This window comes from Eurosta solidaginis, chromosome 4, assembly GCF_040869045.1.
Source record: "Eurosta solidaginis isolate ZX-2024a chromosome 4, ASM4086904v1, whole genome shotgun sequence".
Lineage (NCBI taxonomy): Eukaryota > Metazoa > Arthropoda > Insecta > Diptera > Tephritidae > Eurosta > Eurosta solidaginis.
In genome coordinates this window covers 181,184,308-181,203,679 of record NC_090322.1, presented here as the reverse complement: position 1 = coordinate 181,203,679, position 19,372 = coordinate 181,184,308, and the positions used below count along the sequence as shown (strand labels likewise).

Sequence of the window (19,372 nt, the reverse complement as noted above, 5' to 3'; positions counted from 1 at the left end):
ATCAAAATTACGTAAGTCCATTTCAGCCAATCGTAGTGCGCTCTGCTATTATATTTTGTGACATAATTTATGATTTTTATAAAGCTGAACGGTTAAAAAAAGAATGAGAAAAATGGATGGGAATAGCGAGTGTTTTCAAATTTTGCCATCGAATATAGCAAAAAAGAAGAGATTATTAATCCCCTGCCTTTCAATTAATAATACGCTTTTCAAAACTGCTTAAGTCCATATCAATTTTCTTTCAAAACCAACTAAATACACACGATTTATTAAGTCCAACGTGAAAACTGCTTTATTTCAAACACGGCCTAATTTTTTTTCTTCGCTAAATTGTTTTAATATTTATCAAGTAAACATTTATACAATTTTACAATAGCTACATAAATTATATTACGCATAAAGAAAGAACCATCGTTTTCCAAAATTGGCTCATGGTGGACTTAAGCGTGTTTGATATGTATCGACTCATATGTATGTATGTATAAGCACACACGAATACAAATTTTTAATAATTATACTAAGCTAAAATTCTATTGATTAACATATTAATATATTCTAGTCATATAAATGAAAAATCGAACATGCAACACACAGATAAATGTCATGCAACTGACAGATAGTTGTATATATATAAGCATTTACTAGGGATGTTGCGAATACTTGATGTCTCATCATTCAAAGCCGTAAGCCTTTCAATTCGTTTTTTTTTTCGGATAAATTTTTTTACATACATATGACAATATTTATGTCTGGCGAGTTTATCACTTGACCGATGGGAGCTCACGAATGTGGCTATATATACATATATATGTCTATAATGAAATGCGCTAGTAACCGGACAGTGGCCTTTCGATTACCACTACGCTGCTACTTAAAATCATTTTCAATAGAAAACAAAAAAGGAAGGCTAAGTTCGGGTGTAACCGAACATTACATACTCAGCTAACAAATTACAGCTTGCAAAACTTTTAAATTACCTTCTTTTAAAAGTGGGCGGTGCCACGCCCATTGTCTAGAATTTTACTATTTTTCTATTCTGCGTCATAAGGTCAACCCACCTACCAAGTTTCATCGCTTTATCCGGCTTTGGTAATGAATTATCGCACTTTTCGGTTTTTCGAAATTTTCGATATGGAAAAAGTGGGCGTGGTTATAGTCCGATTTCAAATCGCGATCTGAGATGAGTGCCCAGGAACTTATATACCAAATTTCATTAAGATACCTCAAAATTTACTCAAGTTATCGTGTTTACTGACAGTCGAACGGACGGACGAAAGGACGCACGGACATGGCTAAATGAATTTCTTTTTTCGCCCAGATCATTTTGATATATAGAAGTCTATATTTAGCTCGATTAGTTTATGTCGTTATGGGGTACCGTTATGCGAACAAAATTAATATACTCTGTGAGCTCTCTGAGTATAAAAAACAGAAAAGGCGCGGTTCATGAAACCGCCTTTTTGATGACCACAATGATTAACATTTTAAGGACTACGAATCGATATTGATCGTCCTTTTCCAATTTGCTCCGAAACTAGCACCTTATGGTAGATGCGATGATTATATATGACCCCCTCTTATTCATCACTTCATCTCCTTCCGTCGTCTGCTAAATATGTTTACGTGCAGGTGAAGTTAAAAATGCGGTTGAAGAAGTGCTAAAGCTATAAAGCTTTGAATTGTGCTTAGCAGCCCCCTGTTTCTCGAGATCTAGCCTCTTGGTGCAGTTAACATAAATTCTAAGATCTTCAGCTTGAGGGACATCTACCTCTACAAAATAAGATAATGACAACGCAGCGAAAGATTGTATCTATAATAGATTAGCGGCTTTAATATCAAGGTTGGCAATGCGGGTGTCTTTGCCGTTTTGTAATAAGTCACGCCAGCAATTCCTGTTTCGCGATCACTGACGCCAATTGGGAGCATGCATGATGAACGGCAAATCGAGCGAGGCTGGCGCCATCTGGCATAAAAAAGTATCAAACTTCCAACTTTTTTGGAAGCAAAGCATAAGGAGAACTCGACATTTGCTTTGGCTAAGGGTGTTTTCACATTTTGCAAGTGAAATTATTTTTGACACACGTTGGTAACTTTTCTAACATATTTCACAGTTAAATACTGCAATTTAACAAAAGAATACGACACAAAATATGTTAGCAAGTATTTTTCTTGTATAGTGAAAATGTTTATAACAGTGCGAAATAAACTTGAATTGCTAAGTCTGAGGTTCTTAGGTTCTTTTATATTAACAACCGCAACATCTTGTGTGATTGTGGCGATGTTACTGGCATGCATAAGATTGCGTTGAACGCATCTATATGAAAAAGTTGATTGTGGCTCGTCTATTTCTTGGCCGGAGCGGCTTCGTCCATCCGCATAACATGACCTAGCCTTTGGGGTTTTATACGATCTTCATATCCTCCGGAGATCTTTTCTCTCGAACACTTCAAGGACCGTCTCATCTTCTCTCGACACCATCCAAGATACAGAGCCATACATCAGGACAGGTATGATGAGCGACTTGTGGACTTCTTTGCAAAAGTTATTCTTCGTTTCATTTCTAATGTGACATTGTTTTTTGTGTTAATGCTGATTCCCAAATAGACGAAATTCTTCACAGTCTCTAATTTATATCCGTCAAAAGTGACGTGACTGCCATAGGCCAATAATATCAATATCATCAACATATGCCAGTAATTCTACGCTCTTGTAATAGATTATACCACTGTGGTTTAGTTCTACCGCTAGAATTATCATCTCCAGCATTATGTTAAAGAAATCGCACAAAAGGGAGTCACCTTGTCTGAAGCTTTGTTATAATGGCTCGGAGACGTCCCCCCCAATCTGTACGGAGCTGGTGGTGGGAGCCCTCTTAACTTTGCAGGGAATTTAAATTGTGACATAGGAGCATGCAACCAACTTCTTTTCGGGCTGTCAAAGGCTGTTTTAAAGGTGACAAAAATACTGTGCGTGACGATTCTCTTATCGTGAGTCTTCTCCAGAATCTGGCTCATCCTGAAGATCTAGTCGGTAGCACATTTACCAAGTCTGATGCCGAACTGTTAAGATTCAATCAGTTCGTTGTCTATGGGCTTCAGTCTTCAGTCGCAGGTTTATCATAGATAGAACTTTTGACGCGAAATTAAACAGGCTAATGTCGCGGTAATTGATGGGCTTCTCCCGGTCGTTAATTGGGCTTGTTAATATGGGCTATTGTCCTTTGGACTTCGAATAATCCGGACAAGAAAGAGTATTGTGTGCCGATATCCCTTATTTTAAATTTTCGAAGTTGCTTTGCCTTTGACTTGAAGCCAGGAACTTCGGTGTAGTAGGTGGAGCACGTTACCACTATATCACGCCGGCCGCTAGGATCATCCTCTAAGAAGTTTCCCCTAGAGGAACTGATTACCCAACATAGTTTTGTTATTTTTCACTTAGAACAAGCTATATAGACCATTATGCGTGTGGATTCAGGCATGATAAGCTTCTATCGGCCAAATTTTCACGAAATACAAAATCAAGCAGCTCCTGTTAACGCAACAGAGAGCTTCACTCTACTTGGCATCGCCTAGACGGCTATACGGCAAACAAAATAATTAAAACATTGATTGTTACCTTGTAACATATTGTGACGAATATTATCATCACTAAGCGATACTACCATCACTAAGCCGATACTAAGCAGCCACTCGTATGTACGTAAACAAATCAATCATACATACAAGGCAGCAGAGAGATACTCACAAACGCATGTCATCATCATCCGAAGTAGTAGTCACATATACACACGCATATGGATACAAACTACAAATATACATGTATATAGCTAGTAACCAAGTATGAAGTTCACGAAATTACTAGACCTTAGGAGAAATGGGTGAACGAGGAAACCGAGAGTATAAAAGCAGAGCAAGCTGAGGCATAACTAAGCAGTTTGGTTTAAACACGCAATTAGTTGTGAAGTATAAGTGTTATTGTGAAGTACTCTCAAAGTAGTCTAATAAAGACCATTTTGCATTGCTGAATATTGAAGTTATTTATTCAACAGTTTAGTGATTCGAACGTTAACAGAAGGTTTCAAATAAGCCGAATTTCCCTAAAGTTCGTTACACTATGTTAGAGCGAATTCACATTCCAAAATTCTGAATAAATAGATTGTAAACTCGATAAACGAACTGTTCAGTTTGCAGGCTGGTGTCTGATAATTGACGCATTTACCCTACTACGCTATGAGGATAGCGTTGGAGAATTTTAGTGCGGCCGATGGCAAAGGTAAACACAAGTCAACCGAAATTTGGTACCAAAAGCAACACAGCGCAAGCGCAGCAATGCATTTTGTAGATCGAGTGCGACTCATTGTAATACTCGTAGGTATATAAATACGAGAAGATTGAGGCCATTGTTTTACATGTGACTGTTGTTTAACTTAGGTTTTAGCAATAGCGCAGAGCAAACAACTACAAGCAACAACACTAACAAAATCAACAATATACGCAAATAAATACTTAAGATGCGAGAGCATCATCACCGGCTTTTGGTGACTTCTGCCATTGCAGTTGCCTTTTCTATCGTTAGCGCTACAACTGCCACCTCCACCACCGCTGCAACTTCTCCACCTTTGACCTATGCGATGTGCAGCATATTTGCCGCTAATTCTCATATAAAAGACAAATGCAACGACTTAAACTGTCAGTACGAATTAAATATCGTCTCGAATACGAATACGGTTAGATTATAAACAACGTGAATTGAGAAGAGTGCATCATTCATTAAACACATACACCCATACACGCAATTAACTATATGATAATTTGCGGTTGTTTTGCGATTTAGTTGAAGCCGCGGGAGCAGCAAAAAAGGATTCGTTGTAGTGAAAAAAAAAACACGTGAAAAGTCGCTAGAAGGATAAAGAAACAAACGAAGGCGCTAAAAATGGAAATTTTATCAATTCAGGTGTCATTCACCGCGTTGGCGGTGCTGTTTGCATGTGCACTGTTGGTTCAGGCACGTCCACAGGCGCCAGAACAGCCAGAGCCGGTAATTTTTTTAAGCCATAAAAAATAGTTAAATATGTACCTTTATTGATGAAATGTACATGTTTACAACTTTCTTTAAACTTTTATGAGAAACAAAATTGCAGTACAAAAAATTGCAATTCGTGTTATTATCAATTGAAAATATCAGTGAGAAATCAACAATACAATTAATTTGAAAGCTCAATTGCTAGCAAAATGCATTAATTACATATATACCATTTCGTATATTTTCTTATTAACAAAAACAAAAAAATATATTTCCGAGTAGTGACTAGTAAGTGTTGCACAATTTTCTTAAATTACGCTGTTAGCTTTAAAAAAAATCCACTTGAAGTACTTTAATTATGTATTTGCATTGGCGCAGTTGAGCTACTCAATTAATTCGAGATAGATTTTATCTATAACTAATGTGGAGAAAATATATTTGTAAAATACCTTAAAAAGTGATGAAACAGTGAGAAAAGTACTTATAAAAAAATTGTATTGATAGTAACCAAAAAATGATAATAAACAAATTAAAAAAGTTTCGGAATTCAAAAGAACATTAAATAAAATAAAAAAATTGTAAGGACTTCCTTTATATAAATGGACAAAAATCAGCGGAAATTTTCTTCATATATAAAGGTATATTCATGCTAAACTTTGATTTTTAAATTTTCACATAGAAATTGCAAAAATATTTATGAGACGTAAAATTATAAAAGTGGAGCGCACATTAGGTTAGGTTAGGTTAGAGTGGCCACCGGTGCGAGCACCAGTTCACTTAGGCCCAAAAAGTTCCCATTGTGATACCACGTGGATCTCTCCCCTACTCAAACCAACAGCTCGATACAGCAAACGTCAGGAGTTTCTTAGGTTCCAACCTAGCCAGATCACAAAGATCGTGAAAGAAGAGATATCGCAGATATTTCTTCCCCTTGTGCCAAAGCGCGGGAAAATCGCACAGAAAATGGTTGACTGTTTCTATCTCCTCTTCGTCTTTGCAGCTCCTGCAGTAATCATTATGGGGAGCACCCATCCGTTGTGCGTGCCTCCCGATTGCTATGTGGCCGGTTATAAGTCCAACCACCAGAGATATGCCACCCCTACCAAGAAGAAGGAAACTTTTTGTGCGTCTCGCGCCCCATTCAGGCCACACAAGCTTGGAGTGGTAGCAGGATTCAAGATTGCTCCATCTCACACCCGCTTCCCTAAGGAAAATCCCTTTCAAAATGAGCCTACAGGTAGCGAGCGGCATGCTCAATCCCTTCCAGGCTGACGAAAGCGGAACGGATGTGCCCCCTCTTGCCAGGTATATTTGAGTGTCCAGGCACCCATACCAGACTGAGGGAAGTTTGCTCAGCGATCTCGTTAAGAGATTTCCGGCACTTCTCTACTCTCCTTGACTTACATGTGACCGATTCAAGTGCTTTTAGTGCAGCCTGGCTGTCAGAGTAAATACAAAATTGGTTATAGCCGTGAGCAGCCTTTCTCAGGTGATCAGCGGTCTCATTTATAGCAGTCAGCTCCGCCTGCAGTGATCGGGCAGGCTAAATGATAGATTCCACCCTATGAGGTGCAAAGACACCGCTACCTACCTTATAATCCAGTTTGGAGCCGTCAGTATATATCTGCAGCCTATCGCTCAGGTCCGGCGGCTCCTGCAACCAATAATCCCTATCCGGGATAATAACCTCGTACTTCATATTAAAAAATACAGTCGGAGCGCAATAGTCCGATGAAAGCGAATCCAGATACTTAAGGATAGCTGCATGGCCATCCACATTGTCTCTCCATACGGATAACTCTCGCAGCCGCAGAGCAGAAAAGGAGCGCACATTACTTGGATTGGAAAGTTGGTAGGAAAGGAGATATTATTAGTTAATCAATTGCGCTCCACCTTTATATTTTTACTTCTCATAAATATTTTTGCAATTTCTATGTCAACATTTAAAAATCAAAGTTTAGCAAGAATCTTATAACTTTAAAAGAGCAATTCTTGTATATTCGTATATTTGTATGTTTGTATAGCCGGACGTTCTCGGGAAGGGCTCAACCGATTTAAATGAAATTTGGCACAGAGATAATGTATCACCTTCTAAGACTTTCTACCTAGGTGTTGCCACCCAGAATGTTTCACAAGGTTGTCATATATTCGAAATTAAAAAAAAAATTGCATGAGATATGCCGATATGGATACTAAACGAAAGGTATTTCACTCCGCATTACAATAGGGACATTTTTGAGTAGGGTTGTCCTTTAGGGTTGGGGTAGATAGACGAAATAGTACTCTACTTACTCACATTCTATTAAAGCTTTAAAGGAGAACATTAAAGTTAAAAATCTTCGTAAAAAAATCTTACACATGATTCGACTTAATTTTCTTAATTTCACACACGCTAATAAAATTGAAATGCAATATCAAGGCACCGTGGCAACTTCTAGCAAAATATATTTAAATGCATATTTTTGGCAAATATGAAATGAATAGTTGCAATTTCTCACAGATTTCTATTAGAAAGATTTCTCAGCATAGCAAAAAGATATCTCACCATGGTAATTTGCTACCGTTGAACACTAGAGGCATATGTTCAATTTGTAAACGACATCTAACCATTTAACTATTTAACAACAGATGGCGCTTAGGGAAGTAAGTTGACATTTATTAAACTGATAGTTGTCATTCGTGAAATTTACAAGTTTTTGGAATGTAATACAATTGTGAGACTTTCATGTATATAACTAAAAAAATTTTGAAATTAATAATTCGGTGCATGAAGATAATCGACCTAAATAACTTAGTTCTCGATTTCACTAATTCTTATAACGATCCCTTATACTATAGGCTGGAATTACCCATTTCAAATTTTTCATTCCAGTTCATTTTGCGGTTAGTGTTTGATATGTTTTTGAAATCTATATTTAAGGAAATCAAATATTGGTAAATAAAATATATAATATATGTACATATAAAAAAAGTTGAGTTTGATTAATAATGACATGTAGAACAAAGCATGTTATGCGGCATACTCGAAGATTGCCGAGCAAAGCTCGGTCGCCCAGGTATTATGTCTTTATATGAGGAGACATTTTTCGCTGATTTTGTATTTTATTTTTATTTTCCTCTTTTCTTACATTTTCTCGGTGTCTTAACTATCTGTTAAGTTTTACGCTTGTAGCTCAATGAGAACTTACATAAAAATCAATCCCAAATGTCCCTCCGTTCCGTTTGATTTTTCTAAATATTTCAGTGCGTGCACCCCCTAGCGAAACTTTTTGTATTGTGTCATCGGCTGCCATCGATCTCTGAATTAAACTCTAAATTTTTAGCCTTTAGCTCATCGAGAAGTTACTTAAAAGCAGGTTTCAAATTTCCAAATGACTATCTAATTTTTTCGATCCATGCGCCACCTAGCGGAATTTTTTCTCCTTTTGTTCCTTTGTGTGTCCACGGTGTCTTAGCCTGTCTCTGAGATTTCATGTTTGTAGCTCAATGAGAAGTTACTTTAAAATCGATCTCTCCTTTTCTTAAATTTTCTCGGCGTCTTATCCTATCTGTGAGGTTTTACAGTTGTAGCTCAATGAGATCTTACATAAAAATCAATTCCAAAATTCCCTCCGTTTCGTACAATTTTTCTAAATATCTTATCCCATGCGCCCCCTAGCGAATCTTTTTATATCGTGTCATCGGCTGTCATTGACCTCTGAATTAAGTTTGAAGTCTCTAGCTCATCGAGAAGTTACTTAAAAGCTGGTTGGAAATTTTTCAAATTCTTATCTAATTATTTCGATCCGTGCGCCACCTGACGGATTTTTTTTCCTTTTGTTGCATTGTCACGGTGTTCTAACCTCTGTAAAGTTTCACGTTTGTGGCACAATGAGAAGTTACTTAAAAATTTATTGCAAGAGTTGTATGAAAAGCGGACAAACATTCAACCGACCTAATATAAAGGAAGTAATAAAGAACTTCATACCCAGCAAACATTCGGAGTCTTAAAAAAAATCAGAAAGGTGTCCTAAATTGGAGCGCTTACGCTCTTAATGAGCTCATTTTGGAGTCCGAAATGAACGCATTTCTCTTGTTGCGATGGCTGTCCAATATAAGCCTTATTTCATACACCATGTGAGCTTAAATATGAGTTCGATCAGACTTAGAAGGAATCCGATCAGACTTGTATTACGCTAATAATTTACTTCTTATATGACTCTGTTTGGATTCAATTGTATGAATTCAATAAGGGATTAGGATTGCCGCGTTCAGGGCGGGTATTTCATGTTAGTTATTAAAAATAAAATAGCATATTGGAAAGCCTTGTTGGAAAGTATGACACACCAACCGGGATATACAGGAGCCAATTTGTTGTTGCAATCAAAAAAGTCCATAAAACTTACATACATTGTTAATATGCGGATAATATGAAGTGATTAAGCGAAGAGACCATGCAAGAAAAACGTCCGTATCAATTTGCGAAACGTCGTGATTAATTCAAATATAATTTTAATGAATATTTTACAAAATAAATATGAATTTTATGTTCTGAAGCTGCTTTGCTTGCTGAACAATTTTGGGAAAAGGCTCAAATTTTTCATCATAATGGAGTCATAAAAGACTCTTCTAAGATCGTATTTCTGAGACTTATATTTTTATACTCAGCTGAGCAGAGCTCACAGAGTATATTAATTTTGTTCGCATAATGGTACTCAGCAACGGCACAAACTAATCAAGATAGATATAGACTTTTATACATATATCAAAATGATCTGGGCGAAAAAAGAAATTCATTTAGCCATGTCCGTCAGTCCGTCCGTCCGTCTGTCCATAAACACGATAACTTGAGTAAATTTTGAGGTATCTTGATGATATTTGGTATGTAGGTTCCTGGGCACTCATTTCAGATCGCCATTTAAAACGAACGAAACCGGACTATAACCACACCCACTTTTTCGATATCGAAAATTTCGAAAAACCGAAAAAGTGCGATCATTCATTACCAAAGTTTAATTGCACCAGTATAACGCAGCTCCTGAGAGAAAATAAAATAGTCAATGAAGCTGAATAGCTGGATCTTCAGAATATATCATAGTCCAAAACTAACATGGTAACAGGCTGTTGACATCAATAAGATGACTGAAAATATGGAACAGCGTCATGAACTTGAGTATCTGAAAGGCTTGTTATAGGAAATTTCGGGATTGATGCTATATAGTCCCAACATCGAATATTTACCTATGTAAACCAAGCGTTAAGAGGTAGGCTCATTGAGCAGAGAGAGATGAATGGTGTAAGCATGTATAGCGGAAGAGATTTGCAACAACGATGCTTCATAAAATCAAAGCTCACAGATTTACCTGAAGAAGTCTGTAGCTTATCTATTCTTAATTTTAAACAGTTCTGCTTAACCCTGCAAATGATTAAAAGAGCATGAAATAATCCCAGCCTTTTGATCAAACCCGACAGACGTTGTTTTGACTTTCTTTTTCTATAAACCCGCCTTTCCTCTGTCTCACCCTCTTCTTCCTCTCTGCGCTCTGCATTCACCCTTTTTACCTTAATAGGCCCACTCAATTCGACCATCCCTTTCATTATTCCTTAAATACTCCCCATTTTCCTTTTTTACACTTCCTTCTCCTGCTCTTATCTTAGTCTAACTCTCACTATTACTCTTGTCCTAATGTTATTCTTACTATTCCTGTTATCCTTTTATTCCTACTTTTTGTCAAACCTTTACCCTTTTCATACTTTTACTCTCACTCTCCCTCTTCCTTTCGTTCCCTTTACTCTTCCCTTCCCCATTTTCACATTTTATTTTCACTTTTCTTTCAGTTTCCCTTTTCCAATGTGGATATATATCCAGTTTAGCTTTTTCCCGCATATTGCATTATTAAAGTAGTAACAAGGTACCAAAAATTGGCCTTCCCCACTATATTCGTGACCGGGTTATGAGGGCCGCCAACCAAATCTTTGTTGTTGTACTACTGATTTCATCTGTCTGGTTTCCATCATATTCAGACCAAAACTTTGACATGTACATTAGACTGGGTCAATTTATTAACCGATATCGCGCCATCGATTTTTCGATAGGATTTGGGCTCAGGAAAAAAAGATCCACTACGCATACCCAAACAAATAATTTTCGAGCCTGCGAAAAAAAATGGCGAAAGGGTAAATTTTTCGACCAAAATACTCCCTAAAACCCAAAAAATATCTTTTTTTTTTCAAAAAACTGTTATCGTCACCGCCCACTTCTAATAAAATATGAAATAAATTTTATGAATAAATGAACTTAACATCACAAAAATAGGCAAACAGATTTCTCTTGTTAAAGGCAAAGTGCCCAAGAAAAATAAACCAAATCGGTTCGGGGTCACATCCGCTTTTTATAGGCAATATCTATGCGCAAAATAAATTTTATATCAGTGAATTTTGACTCTAAAAATATCATAGGGGTCACTTATGTAGTACAACTTTCTAGAGAAATATGCGCCAGAAGCTTTACTTGGGAGCACTACCCATGTTAGCTGTCTGCAAATTGCTTTGTAGTATATAACAAACAGAGACTATTACTTGTAACGCCTCCACACAACGCATTGTGCTACGCATTTGCATTCGCTTCTTTGGCCAACAGACCTTTGCGGCCTTCTTCTTCAACTAGCCTCTTCAATCCCTTGGTGGTGCCTGCATATTATGAGCTATTTGGCAGAATACCAAGTTCTTCTGCTCGACAAATACCACTGCGAGGTCGCCAGTAGTGTAACTAGTGAGTGTACATGAGGGTATCTGTTACCTTAAAATTATTGGGGCCCGAACCCTGCCTCCTGGCTGTGCGTAGTAGACGCCAAATTCGGGCGCACTCAGACCAGAAATCTTTCTTTCCGATGGGTATAATAATAGTATAACACGATACGGGCCGCTTCCCAAAGCCAGCTCTATGTACCGGAGCGACTCGGGATTTTTACCGACCAAGGGCTGTCATTTTAGTGTAACCCCATTTAATTTGTTGCCTCCCCCTCCCCCGATACGGCCCAAATTATTTATTTTAAAATTGTTTCCATTCATTCCAAAATCCTTCAGACAATATTTTAAGTGGACGTGCCGTAGACCTTTTACCAAATAAGTCAAAGTTACTAAATGTTGAGTCGGTCAATAAAGACCTCACATAGACTAAATGTGTCCATAGTGTTACAGAGTTTCAAAAATCGGCCAATAAATTTGAAGCGCATGTTGAGAGGGTCTCGAAAACATTTTTTTTACTATTTTTGATCTTTTTAAATACATTCGAAATTGTTTTTTTTTTCGTTATTGGTTATTTGACGTCCGATTTTTAGAACCATCTTTTTCTAATCTGATTGAAAAACAAGGTTTTGTTAGGATGGATTCCCGGGCATCAGGGACATGAAGGTAGCGAACAAGACGACCACCTAGCCAAGCAGTATGCCCCAGTCAGCATTCTATACTCCGGAGCCGTTCTGTGGACTCACTAGGGAAACCATAAGTAACTGCGAAACAAAGTAATTCAGACGACATTGGGTTGAATGCCCAGGGCAAAGGCAGGCCAATACTCCCAGCGACTAGAGTATCTGCCAAACTAATTAATCTAAGCAGAGAGGACTCTCACTGGGTACTATACGGAACGCCGTAGTTTACGATACAACCTAAGTAAGTTAAGTCTATACGATACACTAATCTTTCGCGTTTGTGAGCGATTCACATTCTCTACGAATACGTCGCCCTGACAAGGTAAATACTCTCCTATCTACGAGTAGATGGCGTGATCCTTAATACCTTCGTGATATAGAGTAAAAAGCATGAAGAGGTACTAAATTATGTCATATCCACAAACAGGCGACGAACCTCTGTGTCAGGTATTGCCCGGCGAATCCAGCTCTTAAAGAAAAATACCCAGAACTCGCAGAAGAGGAACGCACTCTCCTTAGGCAAACGCGCGTCACTCTAGCTCAACTTCGATTTGGGTACTGTAACAGGTTAAACTCTTACCTATTCAGAATCAACCCCGACATACAAAATGTATGTCCTGTTTGCAATGTGTCGCCACATGACACCAGACATCTCTTCAATTGTAATGTGGAACCAACGCCTCTAACAACCCTCTCATTATGGTCCCCCACCCCCTGTTGAAACAGCAAGTTTCTTTGAACTCCCGTTGGAGGATATTGATGATAATTTGTGATCGGTCGCGCCTATTGGATGGGGCGAAGCACTACTACAACAACAACAACGACAGGTTCTTATTTAGATTAAAGCTTCGACATTTAGTAATCGGAAGAAAGGTCATGCACCATAGATCTAAATATAGTTCGCAATGAAACGAGGCCTAATAATAATTTTTTAATAATACTTCAAATGCCCACTAAAAATTTGGATTTGTGTTAGGACCCTACGTTTTTTGACTACACTGGTACCTACATTTTTATTGCTTTTTGATGTTCTCGGATGGAATGCGGCTTTTCTTTAACTTGCAAATGGCAAGTTTGAGGATTATGCGACAGTGTCACAAAAAATGAAGGGAGTTTAGAGTTTGGGACTCTGACTTTGAAGATTTAGAGCTTCGGACAGAAGTATGAAAAATGTCATAAGGAGAAATAATGGCATTACAAAGTGATAATATGGAATTCTAACCATTTTTAAGAGACTATTGAGGTCTTGTTCATCGCAGCAGAAACTCTTAAATATTGTTAACTTCGGTAGCCAATACCCCTGAGAACCTGTTAATTTTTATACTCAGCTGAGCAGAGCTCATTCATTTAGCTATGTCCGTCCGTCCGTCCCTCCGTAAACACGATAACTTGAGTAAATTTTGAGGTATCTTAATGGAATTTGGTATGCAAGTTCCTCAGATCGCTATTTAAAATGAACGAAATCGGACTATAACCACGGCCACTTTTTCGATATCGAAAATTTCGGAAAACGGAAAAAGTGCGATAATTCATTACCAAAGACGGGTAAAGCGATGAAACTTGGTAGGTGGGTTGACCTTATGACGCAGAATAAAAAATTAGTAAAATTTTGGACAATGGGCTTGGCACCGCCCACTTTTAAAAGAAGGTAGTTGAATAGTTTTGCAAGCTGTAATTTGCCAGTCGTTGAAGATATCATGATGAAATTTGGCAGGAACGTTACCCCTATTACTATATGTGTGCTAAATAAAAATTAGCAAAATCGGATGACGAACACGCCCACTTTTTAAAAAAAATGTTTTAAGTAAAATTTTAACAATAAATTGAATATCTTTAACAACAAAACCCACAAATAAAATAAAATTTCAATATGGGCGTGGCTCCGCCTTTTTCATTTAATTTGTCTAGAATACTTCTAATGCCATAAGTCGAACAAAAATTTACCAATTCTTGTGAAATTTGGTAAGGGCACAGTTTCTGTGAAAATGGGCGAAATCGGTTGAAGCCACGCCCAGTTTTAATACACAGTCGACCTTGTGTCCTTCCGCTCGGCCGTTAACACGATAACTTGAGCAAAAATCGATATATCTTTACTAAACTTAGTTCACGTACTTATCTGAACTCACTTTATCTTGGTATAAAAAATGGGTGAAATCCGACTATGACCACGCCCACTTTTTCGATATCGAAAATTTCGAAAAATGAAAAAAAAATGCCATAATTCTATACCAAATAAAAAAAAGGGATGAAACATGGTGATTGGATTGGTTTTTTGACACAAAATATAATTTTAGAAAAAACTTTGTAAAATGGGTATGACAGATGATGTTCTGGGTCACCCTGGTTTCCATTTTGGTCGATATCCCGAAAACGCCTTCTAGATATACAACTAAGGGTCACTCCCTTTTAAAACCCTTATTAATACCTTTAATTTGATACCCATATCGTACAAACACTTTCTAGAGTCAGCCCTGATCCACCTTTATGGCGATATCCCTAAATGGCGTCCACCTTTAGAACTATGGCCCACTCCCTTCTAAAATACTCTTTAATACCTTCCATTTGATGCCCATGTCATACAAACACATCCCAGGGTTACCCTAGGTCCATTTTCCTACACGGTGATTTTCCCTTATTTTGTCTCCGAAGCTCTCAGCTGAGTATGTAATGTTCGGTTACACCCGAACTTAGCCTTCCTTACTTGTTAAGTTATACAAAACGAAGAACTTAGACTAGTTGGACTATAAATTTATGCAACAAACATTATCTGTGCAAAAACCCCTTTTAAGGGCGGTTTTTTCAGTGCGAATTTAAATTTCAGTTAAAATTGACTAGACTTCAATCTTGCTACTTTGTTCGATAACATAAAATTTTGCTGCTCATCTCAGCTTAAGCGGCTGAAGTGGCAGGGTTTAACTCTTTAACTAAAGTTTAAACTCGCACTGAAAACCCGAGCCTAAATATTAGAGTTGCTTTTGCAAAAATGCTATTATATCTACAGTGTTATTAATCAATTTCCTTCTTCTGCAGTTCGAATACCAATATGAGGTTAAAGATGCCGAGAAGGAGTTATTCTTTAACAAAAATGAGGCTGGCGATGCCGCTGGAAAGGTGAGTTTCAACGAAACCGAGATTGACTCATAAGAAAATGTAGAAATTATTTTAAAAAAAATCACAAACAGGTTTCGGGGCAATATTCGGTATGGTTGCCAGATGGCCGTCTAATGACTGTGGCCTATACAGTGGAGGGAGAAAATGGTTTTGTGCCTAAAGTATCATTCGACACAACAAATCCATTGGGTTAAAAAGGCACTACATCTAATCAAACAACAACAACCACAGTGAAGCAATGAAAAATTGCTTCAACGCAAATACAAAAAAGAACAAATCAAAATGGATAATGGTAACAAAGAATAACGGTGTTGGAAAATGGAGCTCAATAAAAAAATAAGTGAAAAGTTTTTTAATATAAATGAGTTACGTACATACATGCATACATATGTAAATGTGTAAACGTTTAGTTAATTTTTTTAGTTAGGATAATTTGAAATGCAATATATGTATTTTAAGAGAACAACGACACACACACATGCAGATATGTATATACATAAGCAAACATACATACTATATACTAGGTACAAACACATACAAACACATGGAGGACTTAAATAAAAACAAATATCTAATTAATAACATTTGAATGGGTGGGAGGCTTGTGCAGCAATGACAGCAACAACAACAACGATCTTCTTCGCTTATAGTTAAAACAAAACAAACAAACAAATTGTAAATAATGAAAATCATTTCCATACTTTTTTCTATAATCTTTTATCTCCCTTACTTTCGTAGTTACTTGTATGATGCCTTCATTATCTCTATATAACTGGAATACTTTGTATTTTAACATAATATTATTGTTTTATAATACATACAAATTTATATATATTTGTGTTAAATGTACATCATCTTCTTCGCTTTATGCACGAAAAGCGTTTACTATGTACCTTTGATAAAAAACAATTATTTAAATGAGAAAAAATAATAAAGGAATTATTTCTACAAGTGACCTCAAACTATTCGTTACTTTACCAGCGGTGGATAGCTAACCTTTTGTTGTTAACTAAAAGTCAGTTTGTTTTCGGAAACCCGTAAAAAGTCCGACTATCTAATCTTTTTTTAGCAATTGATTATTTTTTGTGGATTATAATAAAAACATTCCCTTTAGGCCACTCATAGCCAAAGCAAACGTCGAATTCTTCTTCTTATGCTTTAAATGTTGCAAAAGTTAAAGATTGCCAACTTTTTTATGTCAGACGGCGTTATTGTCGCTCGATCTGCCATTCTGCATAAATATACATGCAATGAGTGATGATGACGAGTGGCATCATGCATAAGCAGGGCCGCATTAACCCTCAACAGGGCCCTAGGCAACCATCAACTTGGGGACCCTTTTTCACGTCCGTTCCCTTCTTTTTTCGATTAAAAAATACAAACTTATATCTTACATAAAAATTTTATGGTCACAATGTAATAATATCAATAAAATTACTATCTACATTTTAAACATGTCGTTTTCTACATTTGCTTTCGGCAAATTCATCAATTATATCATCAGTATCGATTTTGTTCAATACATCTGTCTCAATGCAAAGTATACCTAACATCTCGAGTCGCTCTTGTCGCGTTGTAGCTCTTTCAGCAGCTTTGATTATTTTGAATTGCGAGAAGGATCGTTCGGTAGAACAATTTGTGATCATTAATGTTAAAAAAAAAAACGAAGAACTATTTCTGTGTTAGCAAATACATCGGCTAATTGATCTTCCATTAGAATCTTATACCAATGACTATGAGTTTTTTGTGCATCAGTGTATCTGGAGTTCACGTAACTTTGGAATTGTTTCATTTCAACGAAATATTCTTCAAAATCTCTAGAATAAAAACGAACTAAGTTATTTATAGCTTCGCGAAGGTCTCCAACACTTAGAGACAAGTTGATGAGAAATGTAAATCTCTCTGAAACTTCCATATACACTTTCGCACGTCGTTTGAATTCACTGTGAAGATTGTCGATGATTTCGAGGAAACCTTTTGTCTAAAATCATCGCGAGGCGTTTCCGTCATTAGGTTGTTTTTTCTACGAGGAGGACGCTTTACGATTTCTGTATAACCTGCACCAGGTAATATTTGTTTTGTTTTTTCCTCGAAATCATTGAACTTTTCACGGAATGAAACTAAACTCTATTCTAACGATCCGTACAAAAAAGCACACGGTTGCAAATCTGTTTCTGCACTTTACAATGACTTATTCACTGAACGCATAGCAGTCAAAATAGAGTTCCATAAAATCAACATGAAACCAAATTCGAATTTTTGCATTTTATTCGCAATATACGTCGCCTCATAACGAGTATCAGTATTTTGTGATTCTTCATTAGCAATGATTCCTAGAGCCTCTAATATGATATCAAATGAATCGTAAACCTCATTCGTCGCATTCGAATGTGCTTCCCACAAATTGTAGAAGCCTTTTTCATTTTTCGGAGGCCCCCTAAAATCGGGGTCCCAGGCAACTGCCCATTCTGCCTACTTGTTAATCCGACCCTGTGCATAATATTGCGTTGAACGATCTATATATGTATATGACAAAGTTCATTGTGTCTCTGCCATAAATGGCTTTTATGCTGGACTAACTAACTTTGACTACTTCATTTTTCGTACAAATTCTTTAAAGTTACGTTAATCTTTTTGTTATTTATGTTAGAAAAAAATTACAAAGTTTACAAACGGCGTTAGTTACTAGGACATGTTTCTGAATTTCACTTTTCCATCAGCTAGCTTTTCGGGAGCTGAGTATCGAACTCAAAATCTCCAGCATTCATACTTTATACTAGCGTAAAGTCAGATGCTTTTATCCACTCAGCCATATGCCCCGCTGCTCGCTATGCAATAGGTCTCTAAGTGTTGCCTTTTTGTTACTATTCCTTTATACACCATTAGGTACATTCTAATTCTATATGTTTTTAATCCTAATTGTTTGGAATACTTATAGGCGCGCGCTTATAAAATCAATGCTATTAACCCAATGTTACTAAGCTTTTGTTTGCGAGGCATTTGTTTGTTTTCATGAATTACTCTACTAAATGGCAAACTTACCGCATTTCTTTTATGTGTTAAAATAACAGCAACTCCCTTGGTATCATATTGTGGGCGACCAGCACGTCCGATCATTTGGAGCAAAGTACTCTCGGGATATTCCACCATTTTGCCAAAGTGGTAATACTGAAATATACAATAATAGTTGTGGGTCATTAAATTGCCTTAATATAAGTATAAATGTATGCACATTAAGCTGTTAATAAAACATGTTTTTTACTAAGCTGGCTTAAAAGAGACGTTTGGATAGAAGCTCCAATAAAGAATTAAATACCATAGTACGTACTTCAGTTGACTTAATTACAACAAGATGTGCTGGTAAATTGACCCCCATTGCTAAAGTGTTGGTGCAAAGTAAAACCATTATGTTTCCCTGACGAAAGTTTGCCTCAATTAAGTTGCGATCACTTAAAGTCATGCCAGCATGATGAAAAGCGATGCCATGTGCAATCAATTTGCGTAGTTTACTATCATTCAAGCTAATATGCGGCACATAGACAAAATTAGATAGATTTTAAATTGTACAATTACTTAAACGATTTTATTATGAAGATTTCGTACTCACTTCTGTGCTAGTTGTGCAAGGTTTGCCTTCTGTTGATCACTCAATGCGAAATGTGTAGTAACATTGTGCTCTAAGACATTTGCTGCCATTTCAGCCGATTTTCGACTACTGCAGAAGATCTGTTAAAAAAGTAGATAAAGAAAAAGTTAAGCCGAAAAATTCCTCAGTAAGTTAGAAGTATCAATGATTACCATAACGGGAGCCCTAAAAACTACCCCGATAG

The 19,372-nt window shown here is 36.9% G+C and overlaps 2 protein-coding genes across 3 annotated transcripts in view; one reads left to right on the top strand and one right to left on the bottom strand.

Moving 5' to 3' along the window:
• The window catches only part of LOC137250735 (probable ATP-dependent DNA helicase HFM1), a 173,356-nt gene that overhangs the window by 145,281 nt on the left and 8,703 nt on the right, over positions 1–19,372 (bottom strand). Inside the window, exons 4-6 of the mRNA XM_067784064.1 lie at positions 19,150–19,268; positions 18,871–19,063; positions 18,585–18,710 (exon numbers count right to left, since the gene is read on the bottom strand). Coding sequence (XP_067640165.1) covers positions 18,585–18,710; positions 18,871–19,063; positions 19,150–19,268 — 438 coding nt within the window. The remainder of the gene's footprint in view (positions 1–18,584; positions 18,711–18,870; positions 19,064–19,149; positions 19,269–19,372) is intronic.
• On the top strand, positions 4,701–16,497 carry LOC137250739 (pro-resilin-like). Of its 2 annotated transcripts, none has more exons than XM_067784080.1 (3): positions 4,701–5,037; positions 15,462–15,542; positions 15,614–16,497. In XM_067784080.1, the coding sequence occupies exons 1-3, from the start codon at positions 4,933–4,935 to the stop codon at positions 15,734–15,736; spliced, it is 309 nt and encodes a 102-aa protein (XP_067640181.1). In that variant the 5' UTR covers positions 4,701–4,932; the 3' UTR covers positions 15,737–16,497. The 2 variants fall into 2 exon arrangements, with proteins under 2 accessions (XP_067640181.1, XP_067640182.1); XM_067784081.1 differs by lacking the exon at positions 4,701–5,037 and adding an exon at positions 5,511–5,660.

Excerpts from the sequence above, each read along its gene's own strand:
- LOC137250739 (XM_067784080.1), top strand. The coding sequence starts at position 4,933 with ATGGAAATTTTATCAATTCAGGTGTCATTCACCGCGTTGGCGGTGCTG. Across the intron at positions 5,038-15,461 it reads CGCCAGAACAGCCAGAGCCG|TTCGAATACCAATATGAGGT; the intron begins GTAATTTTTTTA and ends CTTCTTCTGCAG. Across the intron at positions 15,543-15,613 it reads CTGGCGATGCCGCTGGAAAG|GTTTCGGGGCAATATTCGGT; the intron begins GTGAGTTTCAAC and ends AATCACAAACAG.